This window comes from Rhinolophus hipposideros (assembly GCF_964194185.1).
Source record: "Rhinolophus hipposideros genome assembly, chromosome: 1".
Taxonomy (NCBI): Eukaryota; Metazoa; Chordata; class Mammalia; order Chiroptera; family Rhinolophidae; genus Rhinolophus; species Rhinolophus hipposideros.
This window is the reverse complement of record NC_138047.1, coordinates 99,927,390-99,952,254: the sequence shown is the minus strand read 5'-3', so window position 1 is coordinate 99,952,254 and position 24,865 is coordinate 99,927,390. Positions and strand designations below refer to the sequence as shown.

The following is a 24,865-nucleotide window of genomic DNA, read 5'->3' as shown; positions in this document are numbered from 1 at the left end:
ATTAATAATTAAGAAGAGATAAGAATTCTGACCTCAAACTGGGGCAGTTTGAGGGAGTGATGGGGGGGGGAGTCACATAAATAAATCTTTATTTGATATTTTCATTTGATAAATGCCACAACATTTTAAGCTCCAAGAAGGAAGCCATGTCATCTTGCCTGCTATGCTAGCCTTAGTGTCTGGCCATGTTAGGCCTCAAATATTTGTTGAATAAACGTTTGAGAGAAAATTTCACTCTGAGACCCAAGACATTTATTCTTAAAGCAACTTTTAGAACACAGCCCAATTTGTAGGTTAAAAACTGTTATTAATAACTATCTTTCAGCACATCAAGTATCATTTTGAAATTCACAGCCATTTATTTATTTACATCCTACTGTGTTCGAAGAACAATTTATATTTGTGTCTTGCTTAGCTTAGCGCTTTTTCTATTTTTAAAATCGAAGACACTTTAGTTTCAGTGTAACCACTGTCTCTTTCTTAAGCTGTTTCTTACTATTTTGTGCTTTCTGTAAGCACATGCTAAATATATTTTCCACTTAGACTTAAGGATTGCAGTGCCTCTCTTAAGAGAGGTGTCACTATTATAAGCTCTTGAAGTCTCCGTAATCCCCAAACATCAGCATATAAATCAAACCACTGGTTATTTACTGTATCAAATATGCTAAACACCCTACAACGCACAGGACAACTATCCGCAACAAAGAATTGTCTGGCCCAAAATGTAAATACTGCCAAGGCTGGTTCACAACTCAGCCTTAAGGAACTGAGTCAACATGTCTGAATAGATGTTAAAAGAGAAAAAAACCAAAGAATACTTTAATTGTCCATCTGTTTCTCTAATTTACATTTATGCAACAGATGGAAACCAAACTAGTCATAAGGAATTACTGAGGAAATGGATCGGTATAAGGTAAGTGGTTACCCTGTTCAAGACTTAAATACAGTTGATTTGATACTAGAATATTATTTCACTGTATTTAAATGCTTCTTAGTGACTGTTGGAAACTAGAAATATACAATTCAGGTGTCTGAACCAGATTATACTCCTACCTGAATACACAGGCACAAATTCAGGAAATACATTATGACCAGGCTCTGTCCACATTATTTCTCTCTATCTTTTTATTAAGTTTGTAAGTTACTCTTATAAAATTATAATTCTAGAATATTCATATCTTGTAACACTGCCAATGTCTCATTTTAAGCAAACCTAATAGGTCAAACAACTTGATTTATATACAAATGAAAAGACAAACTATGAGGTAAAAATATGCTTTAAGAAGAAATAATAATTTAAGTAGAAACTGTGATGAGCATTTAAAATCAGACACAGAAAAACTCAATATTCAACTTTTATGAAAGACACTAGTATTAATACATAAAGTATATCCGATGCTTACACTGAAATAACTTACAGAAAGTAGACTATGAATGCTTTATAAAAAACTGACACCAAGAGAAAAATACATACTTCTAGATCGGAGGAAATGGAATGGGAGTGGCAAATGATAGATGACGTCAATTAATTTCATCTGCCATGCTTTATTTCTTAAGATGGAAGGTATTTGGACATACATTATATTACTCTGTAAATTTTTTGGAGGCCTGATATAATCAGTTCATAAATTGAAAACAGTTTTATAATTCCAAACAGTAAATTTGTTACCTTAAAGATTCACCTCTATGGAACATTATTCTCAGCAGTATAGAAAATTTGAAGTTTACTAGAATATCTCTCTGATTACCAAGGCTCTTATACATGGATATTAGAATCATTGTTTTAATCAACTTTTATCATTTAAAAGCGTAGAAGATTATACCAATTCTGCTTAAAAATCTCCAATGGGTCTCTAATGCTTATAAATTTATAGGATAAATAGCATGCACGGCCTTCCCTGATCTAGTCCCTGCCTATCTTCCAATCTCATTTTATACCACTTCATCATGAGTAAATTACATGCCACTTATAAAAAACCATGAACCCATTACGTTGTTTACATATCTGAGCTTTTGCTCATGTTGTCTATCTGAAATGTCTTTTCCTATCTTTATCTGTCAAGTATCCTGTATTCCAAACTAGCCCAAAACATTTTCTTTCAGCTTTACAAACCACCTAAATAATTAACCATATTAAGCAGCAGTTTGTTCATGTGTAAAAGACACAGATTTCGTATACAAGTACTGTCTAAAAGATATGACAAAGACTTTTCCAATTTTATTTGTCAGACTTCATTGTTATCAGCATCACATTCTCCAAGTACGAGGTGTGATCAAACAATGTGGTGAATGTTTAAATAAAAAAAATTACAATAAAAGACACATTGCCATTAATCCCCCTCAAAATACTCCCCCTCACTTCAAACACACTATCCCATGGTTCTTGCCCCTGTCTGAAGCAGTTCTGGAAGTCCTCTTTCCTGAGTGTCTTTAGTTGTGCTGCTGCAGCCTCCTCGATGTCCTGAATCATTGTGACTTGGGGGAAGAGCCAGAAGTCACAGGGTGCCAGATCTGGTGAATAAGGTGGATAAGGACACCTTTTTTTCTATGTAGTTATACTTTTAAGAAAGTTTACAAAAAGAAGCAATGGTAATCCGGAAGGAGAAAACCAATATGCAAAAGCCCAGAGGCACAGTGCTTGAGGATCCAACAAGGATTCAATGAGACTCCTCCCTAAAATGCTAACTAGAATACCTGTACTGAAGATTAGTGTGAGGATTAAAAGATAGAATACATGTAAAGTACGTACCTGGCACAAGTACTAATAGGTGTTCAGTGAATGTTAGGTGCTATTATTGCTATACTACTGTTACTGTGCTACTGGTGCAGTTATTTGATGGTAGTGTCCAAGGTAGAATGACAAACAAAGCCATATTATGAATTTAGACTCAATCCAATGGGAAACCCATTAAATTTTTACAGAGAGTAATATGATTACATTTGAGGTAAGAAAAATTACCCAAGGAAAGAAGATATGAAGCTTAAACAAAAATGTCAAAAAGAGACTGTCAACAAATCCTGCAGAGTCCAGAACAGAGAAAGGAAGAATGAAAAAGAACACTGATTTAAAAATCAGAATGATTAGCGATCATGAATGTCTGATCATGTTGGCCATCTGAATGTCTGTTCAGGTCCTCTGCCTGATTTTTAATTGGATTGTTTGTTTTTTTGGTGTTAAATTGTATGAGTTCCTTATACATTTTGGATATTAACCCTTTATCAGATGTATCATTGGCAAGTATCTTCTCCAATTCAGTAGGATGCCTTTTCATTTTGTAGATGGTTTGCTCTGCTGTGCAAAAACTTTTCAGTTTGATGTAGTCCCATTTGTTTATTTTTTCTTTTGTTTCTCTTGCCCAGGGAAACAAATCCAAAAAAATATTGCTGAGAGAGTTGTCAGAGAGTTCACCGCCTATGTTTTCTTCTAGGAGTTTTATGGTTTCAGGTCTTACATTTAAGTCTCTAATCCATTCTGAGTTTATTTTTGTGTATGCTGTAAGAAAGTAGTCTAATTTCATTTTTGGTATGCATCTGATCAGTTTTCCTAACACAATTTATTAAAGAGACTGCCTTCACCGCATTGTATACTGTTGCCTCCTTTGTCATAGATTAATTGAGCATATAGGTGTGGGTTTATTTCTGGGCTCTCTATTCTGTTCCACTGACTTACGTGTCTGGTTTTATGCCAGGACCATGCTCTTTTGATTACTATGGCCTTGTAGTATAGGTTGATGTCAGATAGTGTGACACCTCAAACTTGTTCTTCCATCTCAATATTGTTTTGGCAATATTGGGTCTTTTGTGGTTTCACACAAATTTAGGATGATTTGTTCTAGTTCTATTAAAAATGCCATCGGTATTTTGATAGGGATTGCACTGAATCTGTATATTGTTTTGGGTAGTATGGACATTTTAACGATGTTAATTCTTACTAATCAGGGAAACATAAACTGAAACCACAATGAGATATCACTTCACACCTGTCAGAATGGCGTCATCAATAAATAAACAAATAACAAGTGTTGGTGAGGATGCAGAGAAAAGGGAACCCTCATGCACTGTTGGTGGGATTGCAGATTGGTGTAGCCGCTATGGAAAACAGTATGCAAGTTCCTCAGAAAATTAAAAATAGAACTACCATATGACCCAACAATTCCACTTCTGGGTATCTGTCAGAAGAAATTCAAAGCACAATTCAAAAAGATATCTGCACCTCTGTGTTCATTGCAGCATCATTTACAATAGGCAAGACATAAATAACCTAGGTGTCCACTGATAGACAAATAAAGAAGAGGTGATGTGTGTGTGTATGAATATTATATATATGAATATTATTCAGCCATGAAAAAGAATAAAATTATGTCATTTACAACGACATAGATAGACTGAGGGGGTAATGCTAAGCGAAACAAGTCAAACAGAGAAAGACAAATACCATATGATTTAACTTACATATGAAATCTAAAAAACAAAGTAAATGAACAAACAAAACAGAAACAAACTCATAGATACACTGAAAAAATTAATAGTCTGTAGATAGGAGAGGGGTTTGGGGAAAGGGTGAAAAAGGTGAAAGGGATTAAGAAGCACAAATTACCAGGTATAAAAGTATGGTGATGTAAAGTGTAGCATAGGGAATACAGTCAATAATATGGTAAGAATTATGTATGGTGCCAGATGGGTACTACCAGGGTGATCACTTTGTAAGGTATATAAATTTCTAATCACTATGTTGTAACCTGAAATTAATATACTGTGTTTCCCTGAAAATAAGACCTAGCTGGACCATCAGCTCTAATGCATCTTTTGGAGCAAAAATTAATAGAAGACCTGGTCTTATAGTAAAATAAGTAAAATAAGACCGGGTCTTATACTAATTTTTGCTCCAAGACACATTAGAGTTGATGGTCTGGCTAGGTCTTATTTTCAGGAAAACATGGTAATATTGTACATCAGCTAACATTGAAAAATAAATTTAAAAAAAGAAAATAACATACAAAAACTTTTGAGAGAATAGCTTGTAACTTTCGCAAGGTTACAGTTAATAACTGACAACTAGAATCCAAATTCACAATTTACTACAAAATCTCAACTTTATACTTTTTATATAATTGTAACTTTAAGCACACAAATGGCAACAGGACATTCTTTCCCTGTACATTAAAATTAAAATTAAAGTACTTATTTTTTTAAAAAGTCTACTGGAATCATCACAATTATTATTACTATAGACAAATCTTACACTCGTGTATCTAAACATATATCTATCTATCTCCTAAAATTCAGATTTTCCAAAGCATAAATTTGGTGTGGATTTTTGATAAACATTCAATATATATGTACCAAATTACCATGAGTGCTGACAAATATTAAAACATTAATGTGAAACATTTTTTGTAAGTTAGTGTTATTTCAACAACAACCAAATAAAATGAATGATCTGAGGGATTTTGACACATTAGTTATATCACTGTTAATTCAGTGGCTCTAAAAGTTTAAAAACCAATGAACTACTCTTTTTTTTTAAACTTTATTAATTTAAGTGTGTTTTACTACGACCCATCAACTCTAAGTGAAGTAGTTGTTTCAATCTAGTTGTGGAGGGCGCAGTTCACAGTGGCCCATGCGGGGATCGAACCGGCAACCTTGTTGTTAAGTGTGCTGCGCTCTAACCAACTGAGCTAACTGACCGCTCCCCAATGAACTACTCTAGAGCATATGCAATAAGTCTATTAATAAGCAGTACCTTTTTTGGTTTGCTTGATGAATATAAAATGTCAGACAGATCCAAGACTTAAGCAGCAATGGTTCCTTACTGTTTTCTGAGTTATTCAAAATGGCAAAGCATAAACAAAGAGGGAGGGAGAAAGAGTGACAGGGAGAGAGGGAATGAAAGAGGGAGAAAGAGAAAAAGAGAGAGAGAAAGAAAAAAAAGAAAGAGTAAGCTTCCTGGGATTTAGAACTTAACATTTTTGGCTTATAACCATACCATCTACAACAAAACATAGCTTATATTAAGCCTAATAGCAAGCAGTAAAATATAAATATCATATTTTTCACAACTGACATAAATCCACAACTACTGCAACAAGATGTGTAATCTGGGTTTATTCACATTATGGAATGAATTACAGCATTCAGACAACCAACATAAAATTTTTTTTGTTCTGATTGAAAATTTTAATATTTAAATTTAGGCCAGAATTTGTAATATTGTTAAAGCTGGGTCACAGGAATATGGAGATTCATCATACTTTCTTCTACTTCTGTATATATCTGAAATTTCCCATAATGATTTTTACAAATTATGCCCAAGTTTTCAAATATTCTCCTGGAAAAGCTATTTTTGATTTCCCCAAAGAAAAGAATAATCAGCATTTGCGTGGGGTTGGCATGAAACAGAATTGCAACAGTAAACTCACTGAATGACATGTGTAAAGTGACATTCCTGTGAACCTTCCCATTTAAAAACAAGCTAACAAAAATGTTAGCTGAATCTCAAATATCAGAAGGACTAATTCCTTAGGACAATATACTCATATGTTTTAAAATTCAGTTTTGCCTTAAACCAATTTTTGTACTCTATGGTTTCCGTCACATTGCAACTTTCAGGGATGCTACAATAATTTTGCAAAAAACAGAATATATGATACTTTCATGCTTTTGTCTCTGGTAGAAAAGGAAGTCATTGTCAGGTTGAAAGTAGAGCAAATACTTCATCAGATTTTTGTTTACAGCACAGACGATGAAGAAAGAATCAGAGCAGGAGAGGGGAAACCATTAAGAATTTTTGCAGTAGTCTAGGCAAAAAAGTAAGATTGACTGACTTAGACTGGTGTGAAAATGGAAGGAAAAGGATAGACTTAAGATATATTTGGAAGCATAATCAATAACAATTGGTGGGCTGAGTATAAGAGATGAGAAGAAGGTAAGTGAAAGACGACTTCCAGGTCTCTCGCTTGTGAAACTAGATATACTGACATGAAGAACATCAGAGGAACAGATTCGTTATTAGGCAGAGGGAAACAGTTTAGTTTTAGATATTATATTTAGGACACCTGAAAGATACAAGTAAGCGGAGAGAGATCAAGTAAATCAAACATTGACATAGGCTAGTAACTGGGAGGAGATAAAGAAAATGAAGGTCAAGGAAGTGTTTAGGTTTTGTTTAAAGATGGAATTATATGTCAAAGCTTTGGGGGTCTAAAACCTACAGTGAGGCATGTTACATTCACTCTACCAACTTCAACATAGTGATATTTATTATAAAATTATTCACCTATCAACTAAAAAATAAGACATAAAACTATTCAGTGTAATGAGGCTAAATTTTGCTGATAGAAAGGGAGAAAATTTGGGGGGCAAAAATCAGATGATAATCAAGGTCCGAAAAGAACCCCGGATCTTTAAATGTTAAGAATGTAAGAATGCAGAGGTGCCATATAATCCCTGTAGTAGAAGAGCCTTTGAACGAAAGCTCAGAATTTATATAACAACTAGAGGGGAATTCCATTTTACGAGTGGTTTCCTTAGAGGTTTTGCTGTACTTTAGCAATACTGGCTTTAAGGCAAGCTAGCAAACCCTAATGTGTTGGTCCTAGACACTGACAAGCCTAAGTACTGACTCTACTACCTCAGATATGAAAATATGCTGCTCTGTATCCTCTCCTGGATAATGGTCCCACAATTCAATCTGGCCTCCTAAAGAAAAGCCTGGAAATGATTTTCTATTCTTCCTCCTTTTCCTGTATGACCGTAGCTCATCAACGACTAAAATCTATTGATTATAGCACCTCATATCCTTTGAATTCTTTCCCTCTCCTCCATTTCTATGACTACTCTTATTTCAAACCCTCATAATTTCTTGTTTGGGCTATCTTGACAACCTCCTGATTGATTTGCCTGTCCTATTCTCCTATTTCTCAGAGTAATCTTATGAAACCACAAATTAAACTATATCACTCCCATGCTTAAAACCCTTCAATGGTTTCCCTCTACCTACTATAAGATGCAGTACTTAACTTCCCTAGGGGTAAAGAGGGGATGATAAAAATAGTTCCTACTTATATGACTGCTGTGAAAATCACATGAATTCTAGTGTCAATATTTAATGCCTAATCCACAATAAATAAAAGTATCAGTAACTGAGATTGTATTCCACTTAGAAGTTTCTCCATGATTCAACTTCTTTTTCTCTTTTTTCTTCTCATGTCCTACAATCATCCTATGACCATTTCTAGACCATACAAGGTCACCAGATCACTCTCCTCTTTTATACTACAATTTAATACTGTATATGCTTCTATTACAGCATATATCATACTCTATAGTAAGACAGCCTTGTGTTCCCTACAAGATTCTGCTTCATGAAGACAATCTAAAGCATTAATTCCCCTACCACAATGCCTGGGCCATAAATATGTACTGAAAAAAATTAGGAGGGAGAAGAAGAGAGATGCATGAAAGGACTTCAGCAGATAGCCATGCTTCCTTCAACCATGAGAATCCCATTATTTTCGAAATAAAATAAAAAGGCAATTTTAGAATGGGTCTACAGAATGAGTGAGCAAAAACTCAATGACAGAGGAGGAAAGGATCTGTGGGTTCAGACTGATAAGAAGAGTGAAGATAAATTAGTTAAGATAACTTAGTAAGATAAGTTAAGTAAGTAAACTAATGTGTACTCATGGGGGAATTCTACCCCATTTATGAGTTATACTTATGACAGAATAGAAGTATAAAAAGGTTAGGTAATAAGACAAAAGAAAAAAATAGATAATTATTAGACCGATGCCATAATACTGGTGTGTTAAAAAAATACAAATTTTACTAGGGCTCTACTTTCCGATACTCTAAATGGCTCGGAATAGAGTGAAGAAATGGAGTTCCTGCAGTCAAGCTGCTAAATTACTAAAATCAAGTAGGTTGAGGCATCAGGAAAAGATTCTATTCTTGTTTTAACTGGCCTGGGAACTTAAACTTTGAACTTTCCAGTCCTGCCTCAATGCCTGAATATACATCAAACCTCCAGATAACCCTCTGGTGACACCCTGAAGGACTAGAGGAAGAATGTTCACATATTCAGACCACCTGACACTCATTATCCAGACTGCCCGACATCCATTATTCAGACCATCAGTCATCTAGACAATCAGCAACTTGGACCAATCCAGAAGCTAAGAATGCAGGACTGAATCTTGTCAAGAATGCACTTTTTACTATGAGAACCCTCAGCTTTTCTTTCATCTTTGGAATACTCCATTTATCGACTTGTTGTGTTTCCAGTTGCAAACCCTAAGACCCTTGAATAAATGTTTATCATTTATTTCTAGCTCAAGTATCCAGGCTCTTTTTGAGTTTATTTGACAATGGGTATAGGGGAGCACAGACAAAGAAGACTTAAAATGAAACAATGAATTTTCATTATCTATATTCCACTTCATCATTTGCCATTCTTGGGAAAAATTCAAAAGAGATGGAAAGATGATGGCCATAATTCTTGGAACTGGGATAGAGGGTAATTTTATATTCAGATTAAAACACTGACAATCTATGCCGGGGAAAATCTTTGCCTCACTAACTCCATGCTCTCACCACCTCCATTCTCAACTGCAAGAGCAAGAAAGAAATTTGAGGATATTATTCCCTGATTAACCCATCTCAAGGGAACCCTTAACTCTGATATGTGCATTCATATGCAGAAGTCCCTTTTCTCTCTTTTTTCCAGGCCAGGCAGGAATAAAACGTAGGGGAGGTCTAAACCCAAACTACTTTTCCCTACCCCTGAAATTCAAGGTTTTGAAGTAAAACAGAAAACAGCACTACTAAAGTTTTAGACACACTATCTATCTGACCAGGAAGGATCAGACTAGCTAATTTTTTAACCAGCACTGACCAAAAGAGCAATATAGACCTGAATATGAATTCTACCTTCATATTTCCTAGATGGAAAGTCTAGGGCAAGTCAGCCTCTCTAAGCCTGTTTTCTCATGTCTAAAATGAAGATTAAAAACTGCACTATTTCACATGTGATTAAACACGAAAAACTTAGCATAGTGCCTGACGCATGGTAAGCACTCAGCAAATACTAGCTATCATTATTTCATAGAGCAAAATAGTGTTGAAAAATCTGTAAGACAATTTATATGTTACTGACTATGTGGTTTTAAGAGCTAAAAGCTATTAATTCAAGAGAACACAGTATTTAGACTAATGATATTGCTTTTAAATGTTTATTTTGTAACAATCTTAAATTTACAGAATATGTTTTAAATATGGTAAGAACTTTAGTTTTTCCAACCATTTGAGAGTAAATGGCTTATTACATGGTGTCCCACCACCCTTGAATTCTTCAATATCTATTTTCTACAAAGCTATTCTCTTACAAATACAACCATTAAAGCAGGAAATTAACAATACATTATGTTCACTACTCTTAAGGTGTCACTGTTCCTAGGCCCCTTTCACTGAATAGTAGTATAGGGCATGTGTGTATACAGTTGACCCTTAAAAATAGGTCTGAGGTGTATGGGTCTACTTGTTGTACATGAATTTTTTTTCAATAAATGCATAAATGTATTTTCTCCTTATGATTTTCTTAATGCTTTCTCTAGCTTACTTTATTGTAATACTATAGTATATAATATATATAATATACAAAATATGTTTTAAGTGACTTTATGTTATTGGTAAGGCTTCCAGTCACCAGTAGGGCTATTAGTAGTTAAGTTTTTAGGGAGTCTAAAGTTATATGTAGATTTTGGACTGTGCAAGGGGTCGTCACTCCTAAAGCCCACATTGTTCAAGGGTCATGTATACACTCGCAATTTACTTCTATATTTATCTATCTACCTACCTACCTACCTACCTACCTACCTACCTACCTACCTATCTACAGAGGGTGCCAAAAACATATACACATTTTAAGAAAGGAAAAAACTATTAAAATTGTAATAGTCAATATATACTGATAACAAAAGATGAATACAAGTCACGTTTGACTTCCGCAATGACAAGAGGTGCTCAAAGCGGTTACCCCATCAGCGTCCAGACACTTCTGATTACGGTGAACGATTGCTTGAGGAACACTGACTTGTTGTATACAGTTTTGGCACCCACAGTATAATGAAAAGCAGGAGTTCACATCAGCATCTCGTTTCCGATCCAACGTTAGACAGCATTCTCCACTTCCATATTTGTAACTCTTCTCAGACAGTGAGAGGTGTGGCTCCCATTATCTTTAATATTTACTTACGTGACCAGTCTCCCTGTATGCAACAGATCTCCCGTGTGGCTGCCTCCCCTTCTCCACAGGGACGCTCTCCTCACGCCTCCCTCTCTGGCCCTACACTCCCAGCCTCCTCCACCTGTATAACCACCTCACCTTGCTCAGGTCCCTATTCCTCTCGCTTGGCAGTCCTCCCGCCGCATCCTGCTCAAGCTCTAACATCCCATATTGAGGTGACCCTCTCCCCACCCTCAGTCTCTGACATCTTGTATTAGGATGCTTCCACACATGGCCTCCCTCCTCACCCCCACCGCCAGCCTCAGTGTACCCAAACCAAGCTACCCTCCTACACAGGGATGCCTTTCTATATCCTACCCACCCCCACCTCCAAGTAGATGCCCCCCTCATCCTCTTACCCTGTTCAGGACTGCACACTCCTCAATGGGACCGGCCGACCCACCCCCATACCAGGCTACCCTCCTTCACAGATACTATACTGACTCTGCTTGGGTTCCGACACCTTGTACCAGTGTGCCATCCTATGCCAACTGATCTTCACAATTCCATCAACCCATATGGGGACCCTCTTCACGCCTGTCTGGCTCTGAAATCCCTTTCCTCCATGATGACATGGCTCCCCCTCCCTTGTACCCCTCCCAGTGTGGACACTTACCCTTCTTTGGTCCCACCTGATGGTTTTAGTACTGAACTGTTCAGAAAGTGAAGGGGAAAAGGACAGGAAGAATAACTGATGACATTTTAAAGAAAGAGATACCAGTGAATAAACTGCACAAGCAGCCATAATCAGAGCTAATTAAAAGGATAATCTATTTGTCAAAGTATCTGTTTTTCCACTTAAAGAAACAGTGCTCTATTTTTTTATGCTAATTCCTTCTAAATTTAAAAAGTCAACTGAAAATTGGTAAAGAAGGAAATCTTGTCTTTCTTTTCTAGCCAAACATGCATTTTATTTAAGTATTTTACATAGGCCTGTTGAAAATCTAATTCATTAAAAAAACCCCACTAATTTCATTTTAAGAGTTTAAGAAATATGGTGGTTTCAAACACTAGAATTAAAAATATCCAGAAAATGCAAATTTGAGTTGTTTTCAGTATAATAGTTGCATTGCTTCCAGTACACTTATCCCCAAATATAACTCCATAAAAATTAGTCTTGACTGTTAGACAAGTAACACCTTTCCCTTGCTTCTTGCTTCTATGAGGAAGGATGCTTCATGAACACAATCTCAGCCTCTCTTTAACCGTAGGGAAGTGACTGATCTGACTGGTGATTTGGGGAAGAATAACTAAGTAGACAGAGCTCAGTTCTGCTCCTTTTCGCCCTTGGTAGTGAGCTGCTGGGAGAACATACCTGCAGAGCTCATGCTGTGCTCTGCTTCGCTAGTATGCCTAACACTGGGTGGGTAAGTTGGCCCATGCCAGACCACCTCACTTTCCTACCAAGCTATTCCTTTAACCTGGCCTGTATCAGGAACAGAAGTGACATTTTGGCTCCCATCTTTTTCCTTATTTTATTTTTCAAGTTGTTCAGAGTCCAATTAGAAAAGAAGGGCACCATCTGAGAGTACTTCATCAATCCAGTATCTTAATTAATATAGTGAAGTGGAGATTGCTCTTTTTCCCCATTTTGACTTAAAAGAGCTGCTTCAATTTGAGCTTCTTAAAAATTGTTACAAACAAAACCCCCCTCAAACCTGAACCAACAGCAGATGTTCACAGCAGACTTATCTGATCATGCTTATTAGCCATTAAAAAAAAAAACTTCAAAGGCTCATAATTTCCTCCTTATAGAGGCTATAATTTATACCTCCAGTCCTATTTCCTACTCCCATCCTATATTCCAATAATACTAAATTGCTGAATATTTTCAGACTATATCACTTAAACTTTGATACCCTTGCTTATTCTAACCCCTTGCCTGTTCTCTCCAACCTACTCTCCTACTGGATCATTTAATTAACTTAGGTATCAGCAAACTATGGCCTGTAGGCCAAATCCACCTATATTTATAAACAACTTTTTTATTGGAACACATCCAATAAAACACATCCAATGTCATTCATTTATATAATGCTTTTGTGCTACAACAACAGAGTTGAGTAGTTGTAATAGAGACCATATGGCCTGTAAAGCCTAAAATATTTACTACCCAGCCCTTTACAAAAAAAGTTTGCCAACCCCTACTTTCACTGTTTTTCTGGCCCAGTAATTTCAGATCTCCTCTGCCTTTCCTTTATATTATACCAACTGTAATACTTAACATACCTGATAATTGTGTGCTTTTTAAAAGCAAAGTCTAAACCCTACTTCTAGTGTATACAATTCTTTTTTTACCCAACCCACAGTTCCCACCTTGCTCAACACTTCTCACATTCTTGGGGGGAAGTATTTTGGAAGAAACTTCTGCCCTTTTCTCTACCCCTTATTCAGTCCTCCCAAAGGAAAGAATGACTAATACTGGCAACATACTGATAGTTGCTCCTAGTGAGATGGATTAATGTTTTAAAGGTCATTTTTCATGCATGGCCAAGCCTCCAGCTCACACTGCCTAGATGGTCATACTACCAATAAGCAAGTCGCATGGTAAACTCACTGGGGAAGAGCTTCCCCATATTTTACAAGAGGCCCACAGATCCCGCCGCTCTGCCTTCGATGGATTCAATTCAGGGGGATAGGGAGTAAAGATGTCCCGTGTCTAACTTTGGCCTCAGTTCCAAGGGAAGCTCTTCAATAATCTTACCATCTAAAACGCTAATGTTTTTAAACCAAGCACATAGATACTGTGAACAGATTGGCGGTTGCCAGAGGCAGGGGATGGTGGGCAGGAGAAATGCGTGAAAGGGGCCAGAAGATACAAATGTTCAGTTATAAAACAAATTAAGTCATGCGGATGTAATGTACTGCATGGTGACTATAGTTAATAATACTGTATTGCATATTTAAAAGTTGCTAAGAGAATAATTCTTTAAGTCCTCATCAGAAGGAAAAAAGTCAGCTATCACACAGTAGGATTCAAAATATTTGATGACTGACAACAATAAATTAATTGCAAAAAAATCATTCCTTTAAAATGTGCAACATACTAATGTCACACATACCATATCTTAGTGATGAACTTAATTAGGAAATATTCTTTGAAGGAAAAAGAGATAAATTTAGAATTCACATTCAGTGATTCAAACCAAGCCCATCCAATTTATGACTCAATATTTTGTTGCTATCAACTCTCAGCTTAATTAAATAGCATATAAAATAATCATGAGTATTATTGATTCAAAAATGTATTCCCCATCTTACTTAGTATTGTAAATGGTACCTGCCACCTAAAATAACACACATCCCTAGCCCCATATCTTTTTAATTACTGCTCCATTTATTCTTCCTCAAAATGTAGCTTCTCAAATGAGTAGTTACTATAAATGTTACCTCCACTTATACACATCTTAGTTACTTTCTAACCTATTACGATACAGTTTCCATTCCTACTGCTCTGCTGAAATTTATCTAGTCAGTCACCTAGAACCTCCATGTTGCCAAAAACAATGTACACTTCCTTGTTTCATGGTACCTGACATCTCATTAACATAAAACAGTCCCACTTTATTGTAAGACTCTTGTCTCTTCTTAGATTTGGTGATACTACTCTCTTCTGGTGTTCTACTTAGCCAATGGCCTTATTTTTCAGTATGAAAGTTCAGTGGCCTTACTGTAAGACTGCTCTTCCTCTACCCAAAGAATATTAAGATTCCTTAAGGCGTGATACAGAGTACCCTACTCCTCTCATTATACTAACCCTTACTCCTAGGTGATCTCATCCACTTCCATGGATTTAAACATCATCTTTATGCTGATAATTCCCTAATTATATCATCAGCCCAGAAACCAGCACCATATAAGTATTATAGCACCTTTCATAAAAACAAAAACAAAAATAGTGAACATTTGAGCACAGATATGGATTCACAGATTCCCATGTGTGAAAGGTGAAATGACTTGTCCCTAAGGTTACAATGATGGAGGCTAAGAAAGTGTTCTTTCAGTTCTTTATCCTTCCTACCATTTGTGAAGACTTAGTCCCTTGTCCCTAAATGGTTTACTATTTAAATATGAAGACTACTTGACAAAGTCACTTACACATACCCGTCAGAAAAGAATTGCCCAATTTGAATTAATGGACAAAAGTCTCAAACTTGATCTTTTTTTTAACTTTTATTTATTTTAAGTGTGTTTTTCCAGGACCCATCAGCTCCAAGTCAAGCAGTTGTTTCAACCTAGTTGTGGAGGGCGCAGCTCACATCGGCCCATGTGGGGATCCAACAGGCAACCCTGGTGTGAGGAGCATTGTGCTCTAACCACCTGAGCTAACTGGCCACCCCTCAAACTTGATTTTCAATAAATACTTACGACGCTAAGTTGCTAGTGAATTATAAAAGTGGCGGAGGATGTAGGATAGAAGATATGACTAAAAAGATACTGAAGAATTTCAGGCAATGTATACAAGAGAAGTAAAAGCAGGTGAAAGTCTGCTTCCAAAGAAGAAACCAGACAAACAAATAGGGAAGAGCAGTCTGGTAGACTCTGATCAACTAACTGAACACGGTTAGGAGCTTTTACTTGATGAGAAAGAACAAATGGGAGATACTACTGTTTTGTAAACTACAAAATCAACACTGCCATTTCAAACAATGATTTAATGTCGGTTGTAAATTAGACTGAAAGATGGTAAAACCAGTAATGCAGATACTGATATAAATCAGAATCTTATCTAAATCTGCCCAAGTGCTTCCTCTATCAGAAAAACTGAATCCATGAGGTATTTTAAGGAAAGTAATAACCTGGCAATACATTAGGATAAAGGAAAAAAAAGAAGCAAATGTTAAGTAAGCAGGATATGGTTGCTGCCAAATTACGGAAAACTCAATGAAGGAAAGGCAAGGAGATACAGAAAAGTGATTCCTCATTGTAAGTTTTATTTTCTAGAAAGCACAAAAATTCTCAAAACAAAAATTTTATTTAGCTTTAATTAAGAAGTAAATGCCATTCTTCAAATGCAAATATGGGATTACTTTTTTATCTTAGTTTCCCAGTGGGTGCAGTAGGTCGGTCAGGGCCTATTCACATTCTCTTATGTACATTCTGTGGTGAAAAAAACTTTTGAAAGAATTACTTAATGACAGATTCAGCCCTAAGTATGGATTCTAATAAAGTTAAATGGGTGTCCAGAATGTTGAATTTATGAACTTGGTGCTCTAACCAACTGTTATCTATCACCCATGAATGTTGGCCATACGTATACCAAAAAGAATGAATATTATCCAAAAAAAAAAAAATTAAAAAGACAGGAACGCCACACAAAAAAATGTAGGATATTATAATTGAAAGACTGGATTTACTAATAAGAAAGAAAAAAATGTATATCCAAAGATCCACATGCCTATGTTGTTCCTCCCAGGATGGAACAGTAGTAGAAGAACCAGGGTTGATAGTCAGGTATGTCAGGGGAACATGTAGGACACAACAGCAACTTGTAAGGGGACACAGCCAAGCAGGGAGTGGTGCACACATGTAGCCACCATGGACAAGAAGAGACAGCACCAAGCAGAAAGGAAACTACACTATGCTCACATCAGCCTGTAGCCTGAAAATCTGCAACACCAAACACCTGCAAAACCAAAATTCCACACACTGCTATGTCCTAAGGGTGGCAGAATACACTTCCAAGTATAAAATAATCCAGGAGTACACAGAATTTCTAATTTTACAAGCAAAATTCATTACTATACCTATTTCACAGAGAAATCTGGATATGTCTTAACCACCCAACTACTCATGTCTAATGTATGTTCTTAGGTAGTGCCATAATTTGCATGTTTTTAAGTGGATAGAAAAAATCGCTAGCGCTTGTAAAAATAGTTGTACAGATGAGGTTTCTGGGTAGTTGACCCACCCATACCAGTCTTCACCAAATCCAGATTTCTAAGTTAATCTACTCTTCTGAGATGTACATGACAATAGTGAAAAGCTAGTGGAATGTCGAAAGAGCAGGAAGCAAGAAGCAGCCAGAAAGAAGTGTCAAGTTGATGATCTAGAATTTTATTTATCTGGGAAATCCCATCTTAAAGTGTTATATAGCTCTATGAGGTGCTCCCATAACTTCTTCAGAGGTTAAAAACAAAGAGAATATCCTCTGACATTGATGCTGCTGATTATAAATGGGGCAGATAGTTTGGAAGAAAGTCCACTCTGTAAACACTGTCGAGTGCAGAGTTCTAAGAGAGTGATGTGGCAGGATAAGTAAAACAGAGAGTAGTTATCAACAAAGTACTTTCAAGATGATTTAGTATGATAGATTTTTAAAGTGAATTTAAACTAATTTCTTGTACTCAGTTACTACAAAGGCAAAAGATTCCGCAGAATGTAGAAGAGCACCAAATGTCTTTTGATCTCCACAAACACAAAAAGCCAGGATTAGGGTAAGAGATATACTGTGATTCTAAAATTCTATGACTTTGGCTTTAGAATACCCTAGAATACAGATCATTCAAGCCTTTACTATCATAAGGGCTCACACACCTCATAATATTCTTACTGCTCATCAGCATACCCACCAGAATCTATTGGCAAAACTGTAAAGCTCGAAGCTGCTAATAACCTGTGTAAATCAATAATAGCAGCTAATATTTATGAGAAGCTTTCTGTGTGGCAGACATATAGGTGTGATCAAAAAATATGATGAATGTTTAAATAAAAAAATATATTACAGCAAAAGACACATTGCCATTAATCCCCTCAAAATACTCCCCCTCGCTTCGAACACACTTATTCCATCGTTCTTGCCACTTTCTGGAGCAGTTCTAGAAGTCCTCTTTCTTGAGTGTCTTTAATTGTGCTGTCGTGGCTGCCTTGATGTCCTGAATTGATTCAAAACGTTTCCCTTTCATGGTCATTTTGACTTTGAGGAAGAGCCAGAAGTCACAAGGTGCTGGATCCCGTAAATAAGGTGGATGAGGACACACTGCAATGTTTTTATTTGACAGAAACTGCTATACCAGAAGTGACATGTGATAAGACATGGAACACTGTCACAATGGAGAATAAAACCGTTGCCCATTTCTCAGGCTGTTTTCTACGCCCATCATTTCTTAAACGCTTGTAATGACACTCAGGAAAGAGGACTTCCAGAACTGATTCAGAAAATGGCAAGAATGATGGGATAAGAGTGCTCAAAGAGAGGGGGAGTATTTTGAGGGGGAATAAATGGCAATGTATCTTTTAGTGATTTTTTTTTAAATTTAAGCATTCACCATATTTTTTGATCACACTATGTATTAACATACATCAACACAATTAATTCCCAAACAACCTCACTATCTCCAATTTACAGATAAGAAATTGAAGTACAGACAGATTAAGTAACTTATCCACACTTTAAGTGGTAATTCAAGGATGCAAACACAGATAGTCTAGCTCCAAAGCCTATATTTTTCTGCGCTGCATTATATTATTCAAATAAAAGATGTGGCGAAAGATATTAAGCTATAGGTTTGATTATTAGCAACAAATTTGAAACAAGCGATAATTAAGAGTTGGTACTTAATTAAGAGTTGGTACTTAATTACTATGGTAATTAAGAGTTGGCTGAAGCCACTACACTACAGAACTGTGCTGTCCAGTGCAGTAACCACTTGCAACATGTGGCTGGCTACTAAGCACCTGAAATGTGGCTTTTCCAATCGGGTATGTGTAAACCACCTGATTTCAAGGACTCACTATTAAAAAATGAATGTGAACTAATTCAATAATAATTTTATATGGATTAATGCTAAAATATTTGAATATATTGGGCTAAATAAAATGTGCTTGTTAAATGTGGTTACTAGGAAATTTAAAATTATGTATTGGGCTCCCTTTATATTTCTACTGGACAACACTGGTATGTAGGAAAGACTGGAGTTTATGGAAAGATTCTAGTCAAATCTTCACCATTTTATTTTGCTGTTGCAACCTCAGGCAAGCAAGTCAACTATGCTGATTATCAGCTTCTGTATCAGAAACATAAGGTTTAAAAGTCCTGAAACCTAGTCTTCAGATTTTGGTACCTAAATGCATTTTCCACTAAAAATAAGAAGGGTCCCTAGGGGAAATGGCTGATGTCAGGACTGGGACAGATAAAATAAAAGATGAACCTAGAGTATATTGTTTTGGCAGAAAGGAAGTGCTTAAAAAAATCAGTGCATTGGGAAGGGCTGAGGAGAGATATGATTTGTCAAAAAACATTGGAACCAGCTTGATGAGGCTCCAGCTGGCCAAACCTGGAACAGTTCAGGAATAAAAACAACGATGGTAATGGATTTAATCATTGAATATATAAGAATCCACGAGTTCATACTGATAAAAATAACTGAATAAATAAATAATGAAGGAGGTGGAAAAGACTGCTTTATGACCGAATATCAACTACTACTAATTACAGAAGGAATGATGAAACTAGAAAATCATGAATACGTGTTAAAACTTATGGGTGAAATTTTGATGAGATTATGTAAATATCCTGTTCCTCAGAGTATTTTCCCCAAAATTACATATTAATTATAAAAGGAGAAATAGTAACTTTCAGGGAGAAATATGGAGAATATAGCTTCAACCAAATTTTCAAAGCTAACATGACCATTCATATTCCAAGAAGGACAGAACATCTCTTCAGAGATATTACTGGCAAAAATGCATAAACAATCTAATTATGAGAAAACAGACAAATTCAAATTGGGAGACATTCTACAAAATAACTCTCCTGTACTTTTCAAAAATGTCAAGGTCAAGAAATACAAGAATGGCTGAGGAAGTGTTCCAGATTGAAGAGAGTAAAGAGATATGAAGACCAAATGCAATGCATAATCCCCCGAACGGGGGTGGGGTGGGGATGGAAGTTAAAGATAAAACAGATAAATACATAAAATTTGAATATGATTTATGATTTAGATAATAGTATTATGTCAATGTTAAGTCTCCTGGTTTTAATAACTACTCTGTGGTTAAGTAAGACAATGTCTTTGATTTTAGGAAATATACACTGAAGAATTAGGGGTAAAGAAGTATGATTATCTCCAAGTTACCTTCAAATGGTTCAGAAAAACATAGCTAGATAGATTGATACATAGATATTGATGTATATAAGGCAAGAACAATAAAGCAAATGCAGCAAAATGATACAATTAGTGAATGTGGGTAGGGGTAAATAGGAGTTCCTTGTACTATTCTTCCAACTTTTCTTGTAAGTTTGAAATTTTATCAAAATTAAAAGTTAATAAACAATAAACTTGGTCTATCTCCTAGATCAAATACCCTAATAAACCATACAAGTTCTGATAATACTTTAAAAAATATACAAATGTATTTATTTTATCTTGGAGTTTACTAATTATATATTCCATAAGATCCAGGACTGTATCTGTTATACCTCAATATTATACTGATCACCACGATACAATTTACTATATGAAATAAGCACTAAAACATTTGTTAGAGGAACATACTCAAAATTTTAGTACAGTATTTGATGTTTACAGAAAAATAATGAAATTATAAAATTCACATTGTAAATAGAGCTATTAATCGTGTCATAGAGCTTATAGGACAACTCAATTAATTGAAAAAAAGGAATAAATCAGAGTAGTCGTAAATCTAACCTATAAAGATGAGTTCCACAAATAAAAGTAAACATCATTTTCCTTACCAAGAGTTAAACACCTTAGTTAACTACAAGCAGTCATACAACTAAAATGAACTTTTTCCCCATGAAATTAGAATATTACGTATGAGTTATAAAATAATGAATCAGATTACTTTAAAGACTTACACTAAGAACTCAGATTTAAAGTTCACTACTGACTCTATACTAAAATGCTGTACAACCCTGAGACACTGCTTACAATTTTCATATCTCATTTAAAAATTACACTTTTGGATAATTTTCTTCCCCAAAGGCAGAAAGGATAATATTTTATAAAAGTGATTTCAAGCTATAAGAGCACTGACTATTCAATACAGAAATGTATATACACACATATATATATTCACACACACACGCAAAGGAAAGAGAACATGGCTGTTTTTGTAAATACGTTTACAAAGGAAAGTATTGAATAGCAAAAGGTAACTTAAGGAAGTACATAAACTGTATTTAATCCCAATTCACACTATGAGTAGGTGCTTCACATATAGGATACTGAAAAAACCCAATCAACAAGTGTATATCCTGTTTAAAAGTTGTATTGTTTGTTTATTTAAAAATAACAATAGCAAAAACAAAGTATGTAATGGGTCTTATTAGGTCAACTGATTAGGACTGGGACTGTGGGAAATCATTCTAACTGTATTGGCTCTAAATATAGTTAGAGCCAATACAGGAAACAAATTTCCTTTCAAACACAGTACGATAATATATAACATTAAAAATGTAATATAGAGATTGCATATTAGACATACAGCATTAATTCTATGTTCAATGTCTCCCAATCCTACTTCAGATGTAAGTAGGTAAGGCAAAAAGATAGATACCTTTTCCATCAAATCCAATTAACTTTGTTTAATAACAATTTGACTATTTTTCAAAACCACGTATATTTTTGAGATACAGGGCCGTACTTAATGTATCTACATATGCGAGAAGATAAGGGGGTGGGGAACCCAAAGTATTAAAGAAAACCACAACACATAAAAATTGACCCAAGACACCGTGCAATCACTGTGCGCCTCGGGAAAACTTCACACAGTGATACCGCGCGCCAGTGTTACAATGCTGTTGTCCTGCCTGAGGCGAACTCAACGAACTCAACAATTGCTAAACAGGTTGTCAGTGGAAGAGATCTTTATATAAGCGATTAGGAAAACGGGTCCATTTTGTATTCAGGAAGCACCAGTAACACTTCGCTTAAATTTTTTAGGTAAGGAACGCCATGCGGTTTTTCTACACTTTTTTTTTTTAAAGAATTAAAATCATCCACGAATATTCGACTAAAGCTATTTCCCATGTTTTCTTAGATAAGAGCAAAACATATTTTATAAGAGTAAAACAGTAAATTGCTTAAACATAACTTAAATGCCACTAATCGGAGCAACCTTCCTTCTCGTACGTTTTCCTGTATCCATCGTGTTCTGCAGTGCACATTTCTGAGTTGAAGTTGTCCCAGTCTATCCTACTGCCATCTCCTTCTCACTAGTGAAAAACAAGAAGGGTCCTCAGGCACTTACCCAACAAATCTGGGGGAGGTGGGGGAAGAGGGGCGCGAGGTGGCGCCAAGAACAGATGGAAACGAGGTAAGAGGGTTGTTTTCTTACGGTCAGTGCCCCAACTCCTCAATGCCAAGGTTGAGTCGCCAGGGGATGCAGCTGCTGCCACGATCCACTCCTTCGACAATGCCACCTTCCGTCCCGTCTCCTCCCTCACTCGCCTGCCCAGAACCCGCTTCCAATACCAACGCGCACCACACACCCCAGCGCGTAACCCGCGTTGTGCCCTCCGTGCCCACTACGCCAACCTGCTGGGTAACAGCTCCACGCGTCCGTTCCACGCGGACAAAAAAGCGACGGCGGCCAGGTGAAGAAGTCACGCCACCTCCCGCCACCCCAAGCAACCCGCCGAATGACAGCCCCGAGCTCAGAAGTTTGAAGCCAAAACGATTCCGACCGCACCAACCGGGAAGACGGAATCGCGGGAGAACGGGTCTGGGAGGTGGGGAGGGCGACGTGCAGAGACCGGTCCATCACATGACGGCAGAAGAGGACCAGAGTCGTCGGGGCATCGGCGACAAGGGGGGAAAGGGGGCCATCGCCATGGCAACAGCCCCCCCACCCCTCTGTCCAGACTTCCAAAGAGGGAGGAAGAACTTCAAATCCCAACCGTCAGCGCTCGAGCGGCTCCTTCTTAAAGGGGTACACACAGCGCCGCCGCCGCCCAGCGCGAGGGGGCAGAGCGGGGCGCCCCCGCCCCTCGGGCGACGCCCCCGCCGCCCTCAGCCCCCCAGCGGTCCACCCGCGGCCCCAGCTCCGCGAGCGCCCGAGGGGTCGCCGGGTCCCCGTCCCCGGGCACTCGGCTCGGTCGGCCTGCCCGGCCCCCGGCGGCAGGAAGGGGGTGTGTGTGCGCCCGGCGGGGGCGCGGACCAGCCCGCCGCACTCCCGCCGGCCCTGCCCGCCGGCTCCCCTCCGCCCGGGCGCCGACCAGCTGGGCCGCTTCCTCCCTGCTGACAGGGTGGACGGCGGGCGGCCAGGGGTGCCGAGGAGTTTCAGGGACAGCGCGAACCAGCGCTTCCCTCGGGGGCTCGGGGAGCGGGTCCGAACTAACAGTTTCTGGGGAGCCCAACAGCTGAGAAGGAGAAGGGGAAGCGGCGCGGACCGCGCCGGGCGAGGAGTCCCCAGACAAAAGGCGAGCGCTGGGGCCGCCGCGCCGCCGCCGCTCCCATCTCGCTCCCCCATTGAACTGACCCGAACGGGAGATTCAACTAACCCCCTCAGCTACAAACTCCTCGGGCTGCGGCAGCCGTCGCCGCGCGGAACCGGGGCCCCGGCCCGTGTCTCTCTTACCTACACAGTGCATGAGGCGGTGGCGCCAAGAGTCGAGTTCCCGCCGGAATCCTCTCCTCTCCGCCGCGCACCGAGGGCTCCGGCACTGAGCGGCGGCGGCGGCAGCGGCAGCAGCGGCGGCGGCAGCGGCCATTCTCTCTCTTCCCTTGTCCATCTGCGTCCCGCGTCACGCGCCCTCATTTACATACGAGCGGCGCAGGCACGAGGCAGGGGCGCGAGCCCTCGGCGCGAGCCCCGGAGCGCGCGCCCCCCGGAGGGGGGTTGATTGACACGTGTCACTACCTTCCCTCGGCCCTTCCCTCCCCCTCCCACCGCTCCCTCGGGGAGAGGCGGGGAGGGAGCGAAAGAAGAAGGAAGCAACCTGCCGCTTCCGCTGACCCCGCCTCCCCATCCACTCCCCAGTCCCTCCTCCCCCCGGAGTTTACTCGAGCGAGCCATACTGCTCCCGCCGCCCGCGAAAACCCTGAGCGGGAGCTACAGGCTCGAAGCCCGGCCAGGAACCGGCGGGCTACGGAGCGGACTATCAACTCCACCCTCTGTCTTGGCGACGCAATTCGAACCGCACCGAGACTTCACTTCCCAGGCTCCATTGCGCCGTAGCCCCAGAACGGAGCTTGCTGCCGCGGCGCCATGCATGCCGGTCCTTGTAGTCCAGCCGGGATGTGCACCCTTCAGTACACCTCCCACCCTTGGGCATGCATACCCGCCTTGGACGGGTAAGCGCTGCACTCCTTGTGGACTTGGCCTCCAAAGCCCTGCGCACAGGACTGTGCGCTGCCCGCGTTGCCCGGTCTGACCCAGCCTCCTTAGCTTCCTTAGGTTCCGCGGTAGAAGGGCGGTGAAAACCGCAAGTTGTCCGCTCCTTGAGGATTCAGGCTGCACTTTGTGCTTTAAGTGCGGGAAACTCTTTGGGGTCACTGTCATCCTACTACTGCAGGGAAAGAGCAAGCTGGTCACTCGGCCGAATCCCCCCCCCCAAAACTGCCAAATATCCAGAGAGAGAGAGAGAGAGAGATTCCCTCAGTGACATCGGTTTCC

The 24,865-nt window shown here is 38.7% G+C and overlaps 1 protein-coding gene across 13 annotated transcripts in view; it reads right to left on the bottom strand.

Annotated features, from left to right (window-relative positions):
- The window catches only part of LCORL (ligand dependent nuclear receptor corepressor like), a 120,063-nt gene extending 95,673 nt beyond the window's left edge, over window positions 1-24,390 (bottom strand). For 5 of the 13 annotated variants that reach the window (XR_013993187.1, XR_013993188.1, XM_081045800.1 and 2 more), the window contains exon 1: window positions 23,828-24,155. Coding sequence is in view for 6 of the 13 variants with exons in the window: in XM_081045800.1 (XP_080901926.1) it covers window positions 23,828-23,981 (154 nt within the window). In the remaining 7 variants the exon portion in view is untranslated. Of the gene's footprint in view, window positions 1-23,827 lie in introns of all 13 variants that reach the window. The other 8 variants (XM_081045807.1, XM_081045805.1, XM_081045803.1 and 5 more) reach the window with 5 other exon arrangements.
- Between the last annotated feature and the right edge of the window lie 475 nt (window positions 24,391-24,865).